We start from the raw sequence: 18,738 nt of genomic DNA, 5'->3' as shown, positions 1-18,738 counted from the left end.
CTTTCAGGCATCATAGATTTACATTTACCCAAAAAAAAAAATATAAGGAGAGCCATATAATTGTCTCCCTATTAGAAAAATAAAAATAAAATAAAAAATTGTCTCCCTACTATGATATAGATATGTAAACATGTACATGTCAGATTAGCTTGGATAGCCTGAGTCTGAACCTAACTCAACCCAAAGTTAGGTTGATTTATATTTTTCAACCCTAAGGGAACCAGGCCAACCCAATGATGCTAAAAGGACATGATAATCAATCAATGTACGTTTTCATCAAAATTCAATGCGGTTTTTTATTGATCAAAACCCTTCCAATATCATCTCTTTCCAGCATGATATTTTTCCTTTTGGAACAAATGCAGCAAAACATAAACAAATTTTCATAAAAAAAATATATAAGCATATTGCCATGGGTATAGGCATAAGGATCAGAATTGTATAACTCCAAAACAAGGACTCATTATAGGATATTTCCCTCGAGTTCTGTGCAAGCCATAAAAGTTAAATCCAAATACATGAATTATTTAAATCCAAATACCTACCTATATAAGTGCTATCAAAATTAATAGTTTAATAGTTTTTAAAAAATATAAAGACTATTAACCTAGTCCCGTATTTCTATTTATTTCTAACATTGCACTCCCCTAAGAGATTTAAAAGTTTATTTTTATCATTTGACAAGTTGTTTAAGGAAGATGTGTTACTCAAAAATACATACCTGGTTTGTTTGTATTGTAATTTCATCTGTCCTGAAAAGAAAAGTATGAGAAAGCAAAATCTGATTTTTTTTTTTTCAGTTTTCTCCTTGTTTTTCCCATTTTCATTGAAGAGGAAGTAAAATAAAACCTAAGCAAAGTGAAGAACAAAGTCTTCAGTATTACAAACTGACATTTTTCCTATATGTCTACCCCTATCTATTTACAAAGCAAAAGACACAACACACACATGAGAGAGAGAGAGAAATGTCTACTCCGTCACTGTTGAGTTCGTAAGAGTGAACAAAGAAGCCGCTCCCTTCAAATCATGTACATTTTCCATGGCATCGTTATCTCCTTTTTGTACCATCGAGTTGAATTCGTTGTCTGCTTCTTTTGAAACAACTTCTCCACTGCAAAAACTAAATCACTATTATTTGGGATTTAAAGGCTCAGAGCACATAAAAAAGATATAGTTTGCTGATTATTCTACAGTTTTCTCCGTAAAGGCTCAGAGCACATAAACTAAATCACTATTATATGTATACATATGGATTACTGGGACCCGAAAATCGATTCAATAATCAATAATTCTGTTCAGTCATTTGGTCAGTTGGACAGTGAAATTATCGTAAACGGAGTAATCTTTGATATATTTTGTGTTTTGTCACACTACATAGAGACTCGAGAGTCACTTCAGCTAGAATGATTAAAGTCTTCATCTTCTCTAGAGCAAGAATCTACAACATTCTCCCATACATGCATATTCAGGTAATGCCTGTTTCAAACTATAAAACAGCCTCAAATTACAGTTTATTTTAGTTTGTATTAAACAGCCCGGAACGTTTCAGGATGAAAAGAACAGCAATGGTACCAAAAAGAAATAAGGTTCTTTCCAGAGGTTGAAACCATATAAACTAATACAATGATATGCCCTCAGTCACCTTGTTATGGAAGTGATATGGAAGTGATGTCTCAAGAAAAGTCCCATGTAAAAGCCTCATTCATTGTCTCAATGTATCATTTCTCATTCATACTTGCCTGAGAATGACCCAAAATCAATCATGTAGTTCACGTTCTGAAATTAGGTTTCAGTACTCCCCACAGTTAACTAGGCAAAATAGAATTCTGGGAGAATTTTGTGAATTCTTATAGTAGGTAATGGGGGTCTGGCATAATTAAGATAGCTAGGTCTCTGAGGGTTGCCTATTCACAATAGCGCCTAACTTGTAATTCATTAGCAGATATAAAATTATATTAATCCATAATTGCTAATGAGTATACGGTTAATATAATGACCTCAATAAGGAAAACCCATCTCCCATTTCAATTCAATTGTTATAAAATATTGCATGTTTAGCCAAAAGAAAGATTGAAATCACATTTTGTTTACAAGTTTTTTTTTTTTTATTCCGTTGAACTCGAAAACAAAAAAGAAAAGTAATAACATCATCGATCAAATCTTTGTTTACAAGTGTCTTCCAGTTTAGATTCTTTGAACAAAATTAGTTGAAAAGTTCTCGACGTATAACTATCTCATTAAATCAACTTTTTTTCTTGTTCCAAATCCAATTTATTAAATGATGATATTAATATTTTCAATTTCAATTAAAAATGTTTTTATATAAAACGATAATCACGTACCCGGACTGGGCGGTTGGTTCTTTAGAATCGTAAGGAAGCGATTCTCTTTCGTCAAATATGCCAAGAAGAGGTTTGATGATGTCCCCGGATTCATTCAAGAGTTGTGGCTGGTTCTTCACATTCAACGACGATGATAATGGGGATAGCACCTCTGTCTCAAGTCTACTACTGCCGCCGGGGTCTTGCATGACCATTGATCTTGGATCCTGTATGGTCGTCCATTGATTCAGACCACCGTGAAACTGCTGATTATCAGCAACAAGAGAATCCTGTCGCAGTTGAAGTTGATCATCAATACGGAGAGGTTGGTGTTGAGGTTGTTGTCGATCAAGGTGATGAAAGGGGTTATACGTATTGATAGGATCGGGATTAATTAATGTTCCATGATGTAGATGATGGAAGAGGGATGCAGTTTCTTGCATTGGGATCTGGTACTGCTGCTGCTGTTGATGTGCATGTGCTCGGTAAAAAGCGAGCTGACGAAGAACAAGTTTGAGCTCCATGGTTTCTCGATCGATCTGTTGATTCAACCTCCGAACGATCCTCAAACACCCACCGACTGGATCCTTGGCACGAGCGTTAGCCTGGTAGATAATGCTTCTCATGGCGTCGTCCCTCTGGCGGGGATAAATGTTCTTGAGGAGTTTTGTAATGTTGCCTACGCCAAACAGTTTGTGGGCATTGTGGAAATCTCCCTGGCGATCGGGAGGGAAATAACGCGCGAGAGGACAATCTGAAGGGCATTTCTTCCGTTGGTATCTACACGCAGCGCAAGCGGTGGCACCGCCGCCCCTGACGTTGCTCATGGATTCCGATTTATATATATACGCAAGATATATTGTTATGGACTAACGAGGTGGTGGGGAAATATCGGCTGCTTTTCCGGTGGGAATTGTCCACGAGGAGAGGCTTTCCGGTGTTTTTTCCTTCTTTTCTTACTGCGGAAAAAATGATGAAGCAGATTGGTTTCGAAATGGAAATGGTGGAAATTAATCTGCTCCTCTTTCTATCTATGTTATATACTTAATTAAACCCGAGCATCCATGCAGTTGTCCACCTCAGCTTCAACATTCATTCTCTCTCCTCTTCCTATTGGCTGTTGATTGTTTCCCTACCCCCTTAGAATTCTTTTTTATTTTATTTTATAAATAAAGAAATCCAAAATTAAACATGGGGTTATTTCCAACCCACCCACAACTAATTCAGTTTTAGGAAACTGAAACCGAATCTAATTGTTATACAATATGGCTTCCTTTTAAGTTTTGACAGCGGTTACGTGTGTGCTGTGCACTCAATCTTGAGCTTATTGAGCCCTAATTAATCTAATCAAATCAAATCACCCCTGGATATCAGGATAATCGAAAGATATTATTGCGATTTAATTTCCCTCTTTAATAAACCAATATCGATGTTCACGAGTTATGATATATATTAGTAGGCTAGTTAAAGATAAATATCCATTGCAATTAACTCACTGCATATATATAATCTTGTTATTTAAAGTTCTTTTAATTAAGGTATCAACAACATTATTGATGAGTATCTCAATGAAAACCCGGTGTGGTGCATGGTAATATCCTATATCCAATATGATAATATAAAGGATCGAAAAGAGATGTAAATATATTGTATATATTTAGGTGTTAAATGATAATCAACTTTACAAGTTTAGACCGTTTGATAAGTATTTTAGTCTACCATGATCTATATAGCTGTCAAATGAAAAATTTTAGAAGCTTTTTAGGCTTCCACTAACTTTTTAGAGCATAGGTTTTTTTGGCTTCCTATCTTTCATTACTAAATAGAAAAAGACCAAATGTTGGTCTTCCAAGTTTTGAAAAGCGCAAAATACCACACCAAAATACTTTTCAAATGCCCCCTCATCCTGCATTTGTTTGCAATGTAAATACTAGGCCAGTGTATTACTCCGGTCTGGTTTTGTAGCCTTTGGATAGAGTATAATTAAACATCGAAAATCGATGTAAAACTCCACTCACATCGAGTAAGCTACAGCTTCAATAAAAATGATGTAAATATTTAGATCGACGACAATCCCACTTTTCATTTACAATGGTCCATAACTTCATACCAATCAGTATATAACTCCATCAGTGTAATTATATTTTTACACCACTAACCTCAAAATAATAATCTGGACGTACATGTTTTATAGGAAGCATCTTGTTTTTAGATATAAATAGAGGTCTTGGGCCCTCATAATTTGCCACTTGTCTGTTATCTTGGAAGAATCAGGACCAGCATTGAGTAGGTTCCTACTAAAACCATGGGTGTAATAAAAATTAGTTCCATCTGGTGTGATTTAACCATCTAATTTTGGCATTAACAATATAAGTAAAGTTAGTTTTATAGCCATATACAAACTTTTCTAGGGTTATTATCGTAATGTAAGAACTGAATTTTGGCCCAGCTAATTAATCTAAGGGCAAGGATGGGTGGCGAGTTATGGTACCCATTATATGGGTCTAGTGTCAAGTTTCATGCAATTTTATAATCAAGAACAAGTTTGAAATTTCTCATACATACATACATGGATACGTACTTACATACATTAATAGCTTTGAAAGATTATAGGGGTCCTTTTCTTTAATCTATGTTTATATCTATATTAGTATTAAAAAGTGTGAATGAGAGAAATTTGTTTAAATAAAATACCCCAATTTTTGAATTTGGTGTCTCTCTAATTCTAAAGAAAAAAATGTAATTTGAGTAACCAATTTTTTCCTTGTTTCAAATCCCTTTCATTAAGTATTATATTTAAGATATTAAATTATTGGATTGGAGCTTAAAACATATCTTATTACATTTATTCATGTCCTTTCTCCCCATGATGATAAGTATGGGAGATGTTCCCAATGCATGTGAGGCGCTTGTAGGGTGCCAATATGATCTCTCTTTTCCATTACCTCTCTAAAAATTCTATGATATTCTTTCTTTGGACCAATAAACATCATATGAGGATCTTTATCTTTAAACTTTTCTATTAATTATCACAAAATAGAGACAAAGAGAGAGAGAGAGAGAGAGAGAGAGAGAGAGAGATGATTAAAAATTTTATTATTTATAGTTTTGACTTAAAAAAACTGATAATCTTTAGGACTTTTTTGTTTATTTCAATATTAGACATTTATTATATTTTATTTCTCATAATAATTCAAATATCATAACAGTGATATTTTATATTTTCCTTGAAACATTTTTTTCAGTCTTAAAAAAATCTATTAATTGGCATATATATACACAATTTTTTTTCTCTAAACTCTTACTAAATTTTTATTTACAGCAAATTTATTAAAATATCCCTAAGGTTTAGGAAATTAACTAACTATGCCCCTACTGTTTCAATGTTGTTTTAAAGTACCCCTAGTATTCCTAACAATTGACTAAATCTTCTTTACCATTAGTATCCATTAACGGGAGGATTAAAAAGACAATTTTGCCCATTATTCTTTTTAATTTTCAAAATGAAACTTTTGACAATACTAGTGATGAAGAGGCACAATTCTTCAAGGGTAGAGCCAACGGTTCAACCAGTTCATCGACATACAGGCTAGAGAAGGCGATGATGTTTGCGGATAAAGGCCATAGTCTAATGCTAAAAGACACACTGAAGCATGTTTTGATACCTTGTTACGATCTTTCGAACTCAGCTCCGGAATCGCAGCAGAGCCGGTGGTGGTGGCTCAACTCCAGCATCGGAATCTTGTTCGGCTCAGGGGAGTGCGTGGCTGATGTTCTTGAAACCGAGGATTTTGACAGGAGCAGGGTCCATATCATATATGGGTTATCCAAAGACCTTTGTCTCCCGGGGTTTAGGGTATACTTTCAATGAGAATGCTTTGGCTGCTACTAAAAGATTGGCAAGATTCTCATCCATTTCAGCCCCCACCCAGCGTCTTTGAATCTCTATGCTCTTAGATAATAGATTTATCAAGTAGTTACGTATGATCAATAGGGAAAGGCTTTGAAGAATGTATTTGGCATTTACAAAAGGGTTGAATCAGTTGGGTATTAAATGCACAAAGAGCAACGGGGGTTTCTATTGTCGGGTAGATATGAATGGGCTAATCAGCTCTTACAGTGAGAAGGGGGAGCTTGAGCGATGGGAGAAGTTATTGAATATAGCTAAGATCAATACAACTCCTGGATCACTACCACTGCATTGAACCTGGATGGTTCCGGTTTTGGTTTTGTTTTACTACATTAACTAAAAATGGTATTCCTATAGTTATGGAACGGATTTGATTTACCTAAACCAGTCTAATAAGCTGGAGCCTGGAGCATTCCTTGCTTCACTCGGCATCTATTTGACTGTGGTTCGCCATCGATTGGAAAATGGTCCAACTGTGCAACCAAATCTTGGTGTATGGCTTCTCCTTCCTGGTGAACCCTGAAAATATCAATTATCAATGATAACGTCCCCATTCCCACCAATGAAATGAATGAGACAAACAACAATATTGCATTTCATCACAAAAGCTTGTGCACCAGCAATAACCCCTAACTTAAGACTATGTTTGGTTTGAAAAAAAAAAAAAAAAGGTAGGAAAAGGAAAGGAAACATATACAATTGGACCAGACAAAAAACTGTTTTGAAGTTTGGTTCTTGAGTCAAACAGTCCAACCATTTGATTCAAATGGACTGCCCATTTTAACAAAAAATAAAAAATTTTAAAAACCAAAATACATCCAAAAAAACCATTCTCAGGATGAACTGTTCAACCACTCAGGTCAATGATTCACTAATCAAGTCAGCGGTTTTTGGCCAAATAACAGTATTAAGGTAAAACGAAACCGATCACATGATCAATTCCCAATTTTTCATTAATTCATGTTTAACTATCATTTACATTTGGATGATATTACATCAATTTTCATATTATCTTTTCTTGAAGGCTCAATTTTCATATTAATTTGCATCCAGAACACCACAACCTCACATAATAAATATCTTCCATGAATAAACATAACAGATCCCGATGTGCGGCTGTAGTCTATGGGTACTGGGTAAGTGCGGACCGTGCGGTAAGGTTCACAGGGTCGGAGATCCGAACAATCACGTGAGCGTTTCTGTTATTTTAACAGACCAGCTAACTGTATTCTAGCTAAGGTTGAGCTGTAACCAAACAGCCCTATTTAACCCGAGGACGAGTGACGGAGTGAGCAAAGGCGTTAACAATTTTTTAGTTTTCATGATTGAATAATCACAACCCAACAAGGAGTGAGTAATAAAGAGTAGGACATAATTGGATGGCATCCCTTGTTATTTATAGTCATAACCTTCGATCACCCTTGTCAATTTCATCGGTAATTAGAAGTCACCACCCTTCAACTCCAAGATTCCTGCTTCCTCACAGCATAGCTGTCTCCTCACGAACTCGGAACCTCGGAAGCACCGTGAGGATGGCGAATTCGTCTTCAACCCATCAAACCCAAGATATAGGTAAGTAGATAGCTCATTAGTCAGGCTTGATGGGGAATGCTTTAACACAGAGATTCAACAACAACGAACGTTATCGATTCAATTTGTTTCTGTAAAGAATTATTTCCATTGAAGTCGAGTCGAGTCTGTTCACCTGTTCGATAGCAGGTGGGAGAATCCCTTCTTTTCTTTTTGGTGATTAAATTCTAACGAAGTAGTAATTATGCCATCTTTAGCTCCAATTAGCATTTTCGTGTTCAATAAGATAAACGGTTTCTGTTCTAACATTATTATTTTTTAAACCTGTTGAAGCTCACAAAAAGCATAAGTTTTATTGACTCTACAGTCACAAATCTGTTGGGGTTTTGATAGAAGAAGCAAAATAGAATCTTTTTTATTGTGTTGTTTAAACATCTTGGGGATTATTAACGTTGTCATTTGATATACATCCATTTTTTCTCTTTCAGTGGTTCAGCAGCAGAGAATCGTAATACAGAACGACCATGGCGAAAAGCTTGTGGGGGTTTTACATGAAACAGGTTCATTGGAGCTTGTAGTCTTGTGCCATGGATTTCGATCTTCAAAGGTTTGTAGTTTCGATATTGGAAATACTTGTTCTCTTCACGTTTTGGCTCTATTAATGTGCACAATCTTCTTAGAATGGTTTCCCTGAGGCTTGTTGCCATGCGGCCATGCCTTTATTTTTTTTTTTTACAGACCTCCAATATGTGCTTTTATTCCTAAATTTTGTAAAAACTCATGCATTAATACTTATTAATTTACATAATTGGAATATGCATAATTATCTGCAAGTGAATTTGTTCCAAATATTCATAAAAATTCCAAAGATAGGGAATATAATTACAGGGATATGCGCAACTTCTTGGTCCTTGTACAGAACGACTTGGAAAAAACTATAACATTTATAAAGTGTTTTTTCTTATTAAAGTATCAATTTCTTTCATTTATTTATTTTGGGTAGTCTACTATGGTCATAACTATGCTTTCTTTAGTCAACAGACAATAGATTGGACACATCAATCCCTAGCATACATGTTATCAGATGGAAAAATTTAGCATCTTTTGAACATCCAAGTTGAAGCAATCACTTTAAATATAGATGCATAATATCATTTGGTTTCTTCTTGTCAATGATGATCTAAGGTTAGGATTGCGGTCATTTAGTTGTGATTTTGATGAGCTTCTATATCCAGGAAAACAACACTATGTTGAACATTGCTGCTGCTTTAGAGAAAGAAAGAATCAGTGCTTTTCGCTTTGACTTTGCAGGGAATGGGTAAGATGGTGACCATAAAAGATAAATAGCTGCCAGTAAAAGGACAATTAAAAGAGTACCCCTACTAACAAAACAGAAAAGACCATAGTTCCCTACTAAAGTATATGAGCTAATGATGTTCTTCTTTCCAGGGAAAGTGAAGGTTCTTTTCAGTATGGTAATTATTGGAGGGAGGCTGATGATTTACGTTCTGTAATCAAGCACTTTTCTGGGGCTAAACGTGTAATAACTGCAATTCTTGGTCATAGTAAAGGTGCGCCAATGTATATATTATATGTTAATATTGCAAGCTTTAGCTGTAAAGAGAAGAGCACCTATTTTACATGGATATCTTTAACCAAAGATGATTCATATGTCCACATGTGTGGACACCAACAGTGAATGTGAAACAACACTTCATGTGATTCTCTTCTCTTTGTTGAATTTGTAATATACGACTAAAAATACCAATTTTTAGGCCAAACCTGGACATGAATTGCACTGTTTACCAAAAAAAAGATATGAATTGCAAACTGTCAATCCCCCAAATCCTTTCTTTTTTTGGTTTTCCAGGTTCGATACCAACGATCTGTGTCACATTCTGACACTTGTTAATGTCCATGCAGCATATAAAAGAATCATGGTTTTATTTACATCTGAGGGAACCATTATGGCGGCTTTTGGAGAATTTACAATCTAGTTAGTAAAGCCTTCTTGTTGACAAAAGTAATATTGTACTGGTATTTTTTGAGTGCAAGGTAAAGTAATTATTAAAATCAAAAGCCAAATTACAAAGAAGCCTCTATACAATGAGAAGCTGTACAGCAGGAAAACAGTTATCCACAGATTTCCAATTCTCCAAAAGACCAAGAAAAGACTATAGATTCCTTACAAATAGGAAGTCTGAATCAAAAAAGGAAGACATATGCCTATTTTTTAATAACTGATTAACTGCCAATCAAGAGTGTACCATCCCCATAATTCTGTTAAAAACTTCTTTTGGAGTTTGTCTTCCTTCAAATAGCCTGTTATTTCTTTCACACCAAAGTGCCCAAAAAATCGCTGCAGGAAGGATACTCCATGCTACCTTTCCAGCCCTGGATAAACCTCCAAGTGTCCAAGCTGCTATAAATCCCTTCACATCAGCCGAGAAGCACATCTTAACCACAAACAGATTCAGCACTCATCCAAATCCAATGGGTAAAGCTGCAGTGGATCAGCAAATGACTAGAGGATTCCACAGTTCCACCACATAAGATGTAGCCCAAGTCTTCCACCTCTAAACCTATTCTAACTAAATTATCTTTTGTTAAAATCTTATCCAGCACATTGATAAAAAAAATGATAAAAAAAAAAAAAAAATCTTAAGCACTGCTGACCAGACAAAGAGAGCCAGCTTAGAAGGAACAGATCTGATCCAACTTCTGTCACTTGGGAAAGCAGAGGGCTCCTCCCTAGACAAGCTATGGGAGAAGGACTGATTTCTCGAAGAGCCATTTCATTTTGTCCTTTCCAACTCCCGTTATCTTTGCTTCATCCAATACTTGAAATAACCTGACCAAAGAAGCCACCTCCCAATCATTTAAATTTCTCTTGAATTGGGGGTTCCAGATACATTGACCATTCTGTTTTTCCAAGCAATCAGCCACAGATGCATCCTTGTTTACTGAGATCTCGATTAGATCGGGAAACAGAGTCTTTAAAGGGCCATCTCCACACCAGAAATCCTTCCAAAATATCACCCTGACTCCTTGAGGCCATTCTCAACTTCATATTTTATTCCTTTCAGAAACTGATGTTGAACTTTTTGAATTGCCTTCAATAGGGAACATCCATAAGATGTTCTAACTTCTTCAGTATCCCACTCTCTTCTACTTGACCCATATTTGGCCACTATTAATCTTCTCCACAGACTGTTCGGTTGTTCATTGAATCTCCATAACCACTTTCCTCACATGGCTGTGTTGATATTTTTCATTGGCCTGATTCCTAGACCCTCATTTTTCATTGGCCTGATCACTATGTATCATTTTGACTCTTCCTTCCAACCCCTTCAGAGAAAGTCCCTCATCTTCTTTTCTATCACAGCTCCCCACCTGACCGGAATCGGGAATAGTGACAAGTAAAAAACAGGAAGAGATGACAACACACTTCTGATTAGAGTTACTTTGCCCCCTTTGGACAAACATTTGGTTTTCCACAAAGCCAAATTTCTGTTCACTTTCTCTATGATGGGGGGGGGGTCCCAAATAGCCTTGGACTTGCAGTTTTCACCCAACGGCATACCCAGATCCTTGGAAGGGAGTTTTCCAACTTTGCAGCCCCAATCCTTTGCCCATAACTCCAGGTTTGACACCTCCCCAACAGCCATTATTTCACTCTTTGAGATATTGATGTGTAAACCAGTTACCACCTCAAACCACCTTAGAAATGCCTTCACATTCCAGATTTGCTCCCAAGAGGCATCACAGAAAAAAAAAAGAGTGCCGCTTGCAAATTGAATTAGGGCTATCTCTAACCCCCCGTTTCCCACCTTGAAACCTTCCACCAGTCCTAATCAAGTTCTCTCTACCCATCTGGATAAGGCTCCTGTCACACAAATGAATAATAGTGGGGAGAGAGGGTCCCCTTGTCTTAAGCTCCTCGAACTCCTAAACCACCCAAATGAGCTCCCATTTACCAGTACTGAAAAAGATGAAGAGGATAGGCACACTTTTATCCAATTTCTCCATTTCACTCCAAAGTACATCCTTCCTAACATGTAATCTAAAAAATTCCAATTTACATGGTTGTAGGCTTTCTCCATGTCCACCTTACATAACAGCCCCACATGCCCACTTCTTTTCCTCGAGTCAATTACTTTGTTGGCCATGGGAACTCTATCCCCAATCAATCTTCCCCCAATGAAGGCACCTTGGGTTTCAGCTATTGGAGGTGAAATCACTTTAGCCATTCTGGAAGCCAGCACTTTGAAAAATGTCGAAAATGACTATGTTTTTTTACCTCCACTAAAATGTTGAAAATGCGGATAAAAAATGGGTTTTTTCTCAGTTTGATTTTTTTTGGTTCCATGGGGCTACACAATGGGGGGTAGCCATCTCCCAAACTCATATCCTGGTGAAGGCAGGATTCCATCCCAGGTCTCTGCCACAACCAGCAAAAGAACTTACCAACTGAGCTAATCAGCATCTTCTTTTTCTAGGTTTGAACTTGCACATCATTAAACTGTTCATATTCTTTTGTGGTATTGGAATGGTTCAATACGAACTTCTGATAATGAAAAATGAGATGCATTTCACCATGCATGTACATAATCATGGTCTCTAAATTTGGGATCTCTCGTTCTTCTGTGCCTAATCATCTAAGAACCTCTCCAAATCTATCCCCTTCATTAATTATCCACCTTAAACATTCCTTTAAAATGGTTTGAATAAATTCCTTTCCAATCTTCAGATATTGGACTTTTTTGTTTTCTCTCCCTAGAATTTTCTACATATTGTAGGAATTTCATTTTTGGCACAAACATTTTAGGAATTCCATCCCTACATTAGCTTCCTAATCAAATCATACAGTTATATTTCTAGATAAATCGTCATCCACCTTCCCTAGAGACACCTTAGCCTAACAAACCCAAATAGTGAATTTTATCTCTGGAAAATATCAATTCATTTCCAGTTTTCATCAAATTTATTACCAGTACATCCTTGGATCATATCAATCCTACACCCCTTCATATGCTGTGCAGAGAAGATTAAAAATGCAGTAGGCAGAAAAATATATGCCCCCAAACCATGAGCATTTTCATGATAATATAAGATTTAAGACTGAATGAGCTAAATCATTATATCATATTATCTAAATAGAATGTATTTTTGAGCATGATACCATTTTTCACATGAAGGTTGATAATTCCTGGCTGACAAAGCTTGACCTATCAAAAGATAATTAAAAAAATAGTTGAAGCTTGTAGACCTATAATCTAAACAGAGTGACCCCTTGATGGAATGGAGTAGAAGAACAGATTTCATGTGGCCAATCCCAAGTCATTAACACAAGTGTGTTAGGTCTTGGAAAAGATACGACTGCCTGTATCAGAAAATAAGTATGACAAGTATTAAATATAATGCGATTGATATTCAGAGGAAGAGCAGGCATTTATTTCCTTATATTTCAAAATGATGCCCCCCCCCCCCCAAAAAAAAAAAAAAGAGGGAAAGAAGCAAATTGAAAACATCTTGTTGCTCACATTCACAGTATATTATGTACTTCAGAAATCCATCTGAACAGCTTAGTGTTGTCTTCCATCAAGCTTGTTTTGCTGTTACTGAACAAGGATCTTGCAGGGGGAAATGTGGTTCTCTTGTATGCTTCTAGGTACCCTGATGTACATACTGTTATCAATGTTTCTGGCCGCTTTAATCTGGAGAGAGGCATTGAAGGTCGCTTGGGTAAAGATTTTTTGCAAAGAATCAAGAAAGATGGATTTATTGATGTTAAGGATAAAACAGGTAAGCAATTATTTAATATTTTCAATCTAAGAATTTCGTGGTCATGTTTCACATTATCCTATTTCAATTTGAATGTGGTTAAAGTCACCACCATACAGAGTTTTTTTCCCAGATATGGGCTTTACATACTTTATCCATATTTTTCAGTTTGTCAATTCTATTATTCTCTCTCTCTCTCTCTCTCTCTCTCTCTCTCTCTCTCTCTATATATATATATATATATATATATATATTTGGTCTATTCCACTCAACATTAGGGAGAAGTTTCAAAATGAGCCAGCTTCAGACAACTTAGGCTGTGTTTGGTTGCAGTGCAAATTTATTTGCACTAATTTTAATGCATGGGAGTGCAAATTTAAAATATGCAAATTCTTGTTTAATTTTGTTTTGGATTTTACTTTATTCTGCTTCATGGCTTAATTTACTTCATTTGTACTGCAATCAAACAAAATAAGCTAAAATTTGAAACAAAAATAGGTCAGAATTTACACTCAAATCATTTGCATTGCCATGGGCACTAATTTTAATGCATGGGAGTACAAATTTAAAATATGCAAATTCTTGTTTAATTTTGTTTTGGATTTTACTTTATTCTGCTTCATGGCTTAATTTACTTCATTTGTACTGCAATCAAACAAAATAAGCTAAAATTTGAAACAAAAATATGTCAGAATTTACACTCAAATCATTTGCATTGCCATGGGAATGCAAATTTATTTGCACTAATTTTAATGCATGGGAGTGCAAATTTAAAATATGCAAATTCTTGTTTAATTTTGTTTTGGATTTTACTTTATTCTGCTTCACAGCTTAATTTACTTCATTTGTACTGCTATCAAACAAAATAAGCTAAAATTTGAAACAAAAATAGGTCAGAATTTACACTCAAATCATTTGCATTGCCATGGTTTTGTACCAGTCCAAATTTATTTGCATTGCAGCCAAACACAGCCTTAAGAAAAGAAGCATATACATTCCTTTGGTTCCTTTAGTGCTTCTAATTGCTTTTGTGTCTTTTAAAACATGTGTCTTTGCCATGTAATTTTTATCGTATTTTCTTAGGCCTTGACAATATTAAGTTCAGAAAATTATGAGGAATCATGTTTTGATCCTAATTTCTTGTTTGAAGATGATATAAACATTATCAGAATAGCTGATTGATATTTAATTGTATTTTAGGCAAAGCTGAGTATCGTGTGACCGAGGAAAGTTTGTTGGATCGCCTAAATACTGACATGGCTGTAGCATGTCATTTGATTGAAAAGGAATGCAGGTTGGATTACATTCCATCCAACAGTTCCATTGTTGTTTGATCATACACATAATGCGTAAAGGGTTGGTACTCTTATATTGTTAAGAAACTTATGCATCAGAAAATTAATATTTACTTGTAAGATTATGCTTGTTAGATAAATTATGATTAGTTATATTTTGTTTTGGTTTTTCCTTTTCTTTAAGGCAATAATTACATGTTTTCTTTAATCTCTGCATTATCTTCGTTTCCAATATGCTGTATTTTACATAACTGCAGTTGTAGTATGCATGGAATGCAGAATCTAACCAGAAGTCCTATTGAGAAAGTAAAGTTGAAAAAGTAGAACGGTAAATGCTTTCTTTTCTGCCTAATTTATCCCTGAATTTATCCACTTTGTCCAAGGAACTTCAGAGTACTCTCCCATTGTACTTCCTGAATAATATGTTCACAAGATACTCTGCACGAAACAAACTAAAGCACCTTCGAACAGGTATCCAGTATCAGAGTAAAAGCATATATATTACTAGGCTTGTTTCCTTAGGATGCCTTTGCCTGTATGTAGGAGGGCCAAAAACAAAGTTCTGACCATGAAAGAGCCAGAGCAATAAATTAATTTCTACAGATTCAAAACTTTTCCAGCTATTTTATAATAACAAAGGGAACCTTATTTACTCAACATGGACAGAGGCTTTCTTATTAAAAACTTCATCTGGCTTAACCTTTGATTGCGAACTTCTAGCTACCAACAAAAGAGATTATGCCAATCATCTATATTTCATTACCCATGTGTATTGAATCATCTCTGAAACTATTTACAGGGTCTTGACAGTTCATGGTTCTCAAGATGAAATTGTGCCAGCTGAAGATGCATTGGAATTTGCCAAGATCATACGCAACCACAAGATCCACATAATAGAAGGGGCTGATCATGGATATACCTCACATCAAGCTGAATTAATTTCAGTGGTGTTAGACTTCACAAGGGCAGGCCTGCAGCAAGACAAGGATATTCGTAACCAGGTACCATCGTGTGCAAGAGCAGATAAGTTTGTTCATTCAAGATTCTGATGTCTCTTCAAATGTTAGTAGAATAAGAGCTCACCAAACCAAGGAAGATAGAATTGGCTACTAAATTGTCAGTGCAAAGGCCTATCTTAAGCATGATACTGATGGATTCGATTAATACAGGTGGAAGTTGCTAATGCACCTGGAGAAAATTGAGACTTCTACTGGACTCAGTGAGCCATGGTGCTGATCTACTAATTGAATAAGTGTGATATCTCCACCTTGTTGGGACAGGATTTTGAGGCTTGGAATAATTAAAGAAACCAAAAAAAAAAAAAAACAGCTTAGGAGATAGTGTATATTGGGACTATTATCTATAGAATGAGCTTGTGAAGAAATTTGGCCTTCTCAGTTTTCAGTTTTGATTATTATCTTCATGACTTCATCAGCTTGTCTGGAGTAGTGCACCTACTTTATTTTTCTGTAATAACTACTACTAAATATATTGGGCTTATATTACCAAACATTCTGCACTCATGAGAGTATGTACATCCTTGCGTGCAAAGTCCATTTAAAATAAACTTGCAGCCGAAAACAATCCCAGTTGATATTCTTCGATGAAGGTTGCATTTGTTACCAATTCTGTGGGGAAAAGGTTGTTCGCAGCAAATAGACGTGATCGCCACTGTAAATTCAACAAAAAAGGATTTTTTTTTTTTCTTGCTTTTGGCATATAGGACCCCGGAGGTGTAATGTGGGCCGGTACGGCCCATTTATATGGGCCTCCATCACTGTAGCGAGCCGTTATAATTTTAATCCAAATGAATTTTGATTTATACAATTGTTATATATAAAATAAAATTGAAATAAGTATATATATCTGTGGGCAGTATCGGGCTGCCATCTGAATTGACACACGGGTTGTGTTGACACGGCCTATTTTTTCACGTTGTGTTGTGACCTGGAGAGTGGAGGCTTGGGTTTTGAGGCCTGGCACGCCCCACTTGGTAGTTGCTACAGTGATCAGGGCCGTGCTTGTTGTTGTGCTAGGCCATGCCGGCCCATATGTGGATGGCCCACTTTACAACTCTCTCCCTAGCATTTCCAATAATTATGTGATTGTGCCTGCACTGTGAGGAATGGTTCAATGCGCTCATCAGTGCTTGAACGCACATGTGGATCATCTATAAGTAGTAGGGGTTACCATGTCTTCAGTTAAAACCAAAAAATCAAACTGAAAGTGAAAGCTTCAGTTTTGGTTATTTTGGTTCGATTAATTTGGTTTTGTAAAAGTTTAATTTTGGTTTCGATTTTTTAGGTTTGATAATTTGGTTAATTGAAAAAACCGGATTAACCAAATTTTATTATGTATACATAATATATATTAATATATAATATCTGATATATATTATATTATATATTTATTTATTTATATGTGTGTGTATATATATTAATATGTTAGTATATTTTAATATATTAATGAAATTTGATTTTAACCAAAAAATGAACCAAAAATTTTGAATTCAATTTTGGTTTGATTTTTCATTTTAATATATATCTAATTCATTTTTTAACCGAATAAACTGATTGCTCACCCCTAACCGGCTTTGTAAATTGCAAATAAACATAAGTTGTAAAGCATATACTTCAACCCCGTTAATTGTGATTCAACCTACTTCTAAAATGGATCTATGATCTTATATGATCCGATCTAATAATATTTAAATATTATTCCTATATTTCCATCAGAATCCAATCTAATAAAATTTGATTTGTTAAGTCTAATTATTATCAAATCGAATTTGGATTTAGGTATATTTTTTTCTCTTTATTTTGCAAGGGACCAAAACTTTAATAGTTATACAGCGATAAAGATAATGGAGATGGATCTTCATTCTATATCTCAGCAAGATAGATTATCCTGGACCATTGACCCCAAGGGTAGATTCTCAGTCAAATAAATCTGCTTATCATGTGGTTCTGAAACTGTCTTCTGATCATGATAGTGTTGAAAATACCTCTCCTAGTTTATCCATAATCCCTTAGAGGAAGGCTTGGTCTTAGAATATTCCTCAGAAAATCATATATTTCATTTGGAAATGTTGTCATAATAGTATAGCAGTACATAAGGCTTTGGCTAATAGAGGAATCCAAATCAATGAGATATGTCTCCTATATATGTGAAAGGTCATCTGAAAGCATTACCCATCCTCTTTTGCTGTGTGATGATCAATTGATCATGCTCGTGGTCGTGCATGCTGGTTTGGTTGTAATCTGAATATATCTTTTCCTCCTTTGCAGATTAGTGGACAAGATGGTTGGAGCAAGTTTCATGCTCATAAGAAATAGATATGGACATCATTGAATTTTCAGCTATTATTTTTAATGGCTGAAATGTATTTATTTTTAATGGTGCCTACCCTAATCCATTTTCAACCACTCTCTCTGTGAACAAGTTGATGAAGTGAAGAAAACTTCCCCTCAAGATTTGGAGGATTGTTTGCATCCTAGGAGAACAAGTAATGTTTCTTTTGATTGGAGTTGTCTAAATTTAGGATGAATGCTTCTTTTTTGCAAACTAGTTGTGCCTCTTAGCTTGTAAGACCAAATCACTTAGAACTCAGAAGCCTTTTCCTCTATTAGATCTTGTTGTAGTTGCTGCAAAGAAGTCTATTGGCATCATGAACCTGATAGTCTTAAGTGACTCTCTCTCTCTCTCTCTCTCACACACACACACACTTACAAAAACTCTTGCCACTAAATAAATCTTTTGGCTGTCATCTTACTACTTGTCCTCTTTTAGCTAATATCTTGCTTTGGATGGTGTATCGTTGTAGTTTTGTTTTGTTAAGAATCATTGTGTTTCAGCAGCTAGCCCACTGTCTTGCTTCAAAAGGATTAGTGGGGTTAGT

At 35.5% G+C, this 18,738-nt stretch overlaps 2 protein-coding genes across 6 annotated transcripts; one reads left to right on the top strand and one right to left on the bottom strand.

The window, feature by feature from the left end:
* Window positions 1-767: 767 nt before the first annotated feature.
* Window positions 768-3,163, bottom strand: LOC148842333 (uncharacterized). 2 transcript variants are annotated; one of them, XM_088959206.1, is made up of 2 exons: window positions 2,343-3,163; window positions 768-1,120 (listed from the first exon to the last, which is right to left on the bottom strand). In XM_088959206.1, exons 1-2 carry the CDS (start codon window positions 3,146-3,148, stop codon window positions 970-972), a joined length of 957 nt encoding a protein of 318 aa, XP_088815332.1. In that variant the 5' UTR covers window positions 3,149-3,163; the 3' UTR covers window positions 768-969. The 2 variants fall into 2 exon arrangements, with proteins under 2 accessions (XP_088815332.1, XP_088815333.1); XM_088959207.1 differs by having other exon boundaries at window positions 768-1,111.
* Window positions 3,164-7,527: 4,364 nt separating this feature from the next.
* On the top strand, window positions 7,528-16,363 carry LOC148842332 (uncharacterized). 4 transcript variants are annotated; one of them, XR_016103305.1, is made up of 8 exons: window positions 7,528-7,803; window positions 8,250-8,368; window positions 8,997-9,079; window positions 9,211-9,332; window positions 13,402-13,566; window positions 14,746-14,901; window positions 15,640-15,841; window positions 16,010-16,363. XR_016103305.1 is itself a non-coding variant. In XM_088958020.1 (8 exons), the coding sequence occupies exons 1-8, from the start codon at window positions 7,611-7,613 to the stop codon at window positions 16,040-16,042; spliced, it is 1,011 nt and encodes a 336-aa protein (XP_088814146.1). In that variant the 5' UTR covers window positions 7,531-7,610; the 3' UTR covers window positions 16,043-16,363. The 4 variants fall into 4 exon arrangements, 3 of the variants coding, with proteins under 3 accessions (XP_088814147.1, XP_088814145.1, XP_088814146.1); XM_088958020.1 differs by having other exon boundaries at window positions 7,531-7,803; window positions 14,746-14,839; XM_088958021.1 differs by lacking the exons at window positions 15,640-15,841; window positions 16,010-16,363 and adding an exon at window positions 15,098-15,132.
* The last annotated feature ends 2,375 nt before the right edge of the window (window positions 16,364-18,738 follow it).

The sequence above is a fragment of the Nelumbo lutea genome, chromosome 8 (genome assembly GCF_056320005.1).
Source record: "Nelumbo lutea isolate HS-2025 chromosome 8, American lotus-T2T, whole genome shotgun sequence".
Classification (NCBI taxonomy): domain Eukaryota; kingdom Viridiplantae; phylum Streptophyta; class Magnoliopsida; order Proteales; family Nelumbonaceae; genus Nelumbo; species Nelumbo lutea.
This window is presented reverse-complemented; position numbering and strand designations above follow the sequence as displayed.

What these genes read in the sequence shown, in the direction of transcription:
- LOC148842333 (XM_088959206.1), bottom strand. Translation starts at nt 3,148, where the DNA reads ATGAGCAACGTCAGGGGCGGCGGTGCCACCGCTTGCGCTGCGTGTAGA. An exon ending in GAACCAACCGCCCAGTCCGG is followed by an intron (nt 1,121 to 2,342) that starts GTACGTGATTAT and finishes ATAGTGATTTAG; the next exon opens with TTTTTGCAGTGGAGAAGTTG.
- LOC148842332 (XM_088958019.1), top strand. Translation starts at nt 7,611, where the DNA reads ATGGCATCCCTTGTTATTTATAGTCATAACCTTCGATCACCCTTGTCA. An exon ending in TTTGACTTTGCAGGGAATGG is followed by an intron (nt 9,080 to 9,210) that starts GTAAGATGGTGA and finishes TCTTCTTTCCAG; the next exon opens with GGAAAGTGAAGGTTCTTTTC. An exon ending in TGATGTTAAGGATAAAACAG is followed by an intron (nt 13,567 to 14,745) that starts GTAAGCAATTAT and finishes ATTGTATTTTAG; the next exon opens with GCAAAGCTGAGTATCGTGTG.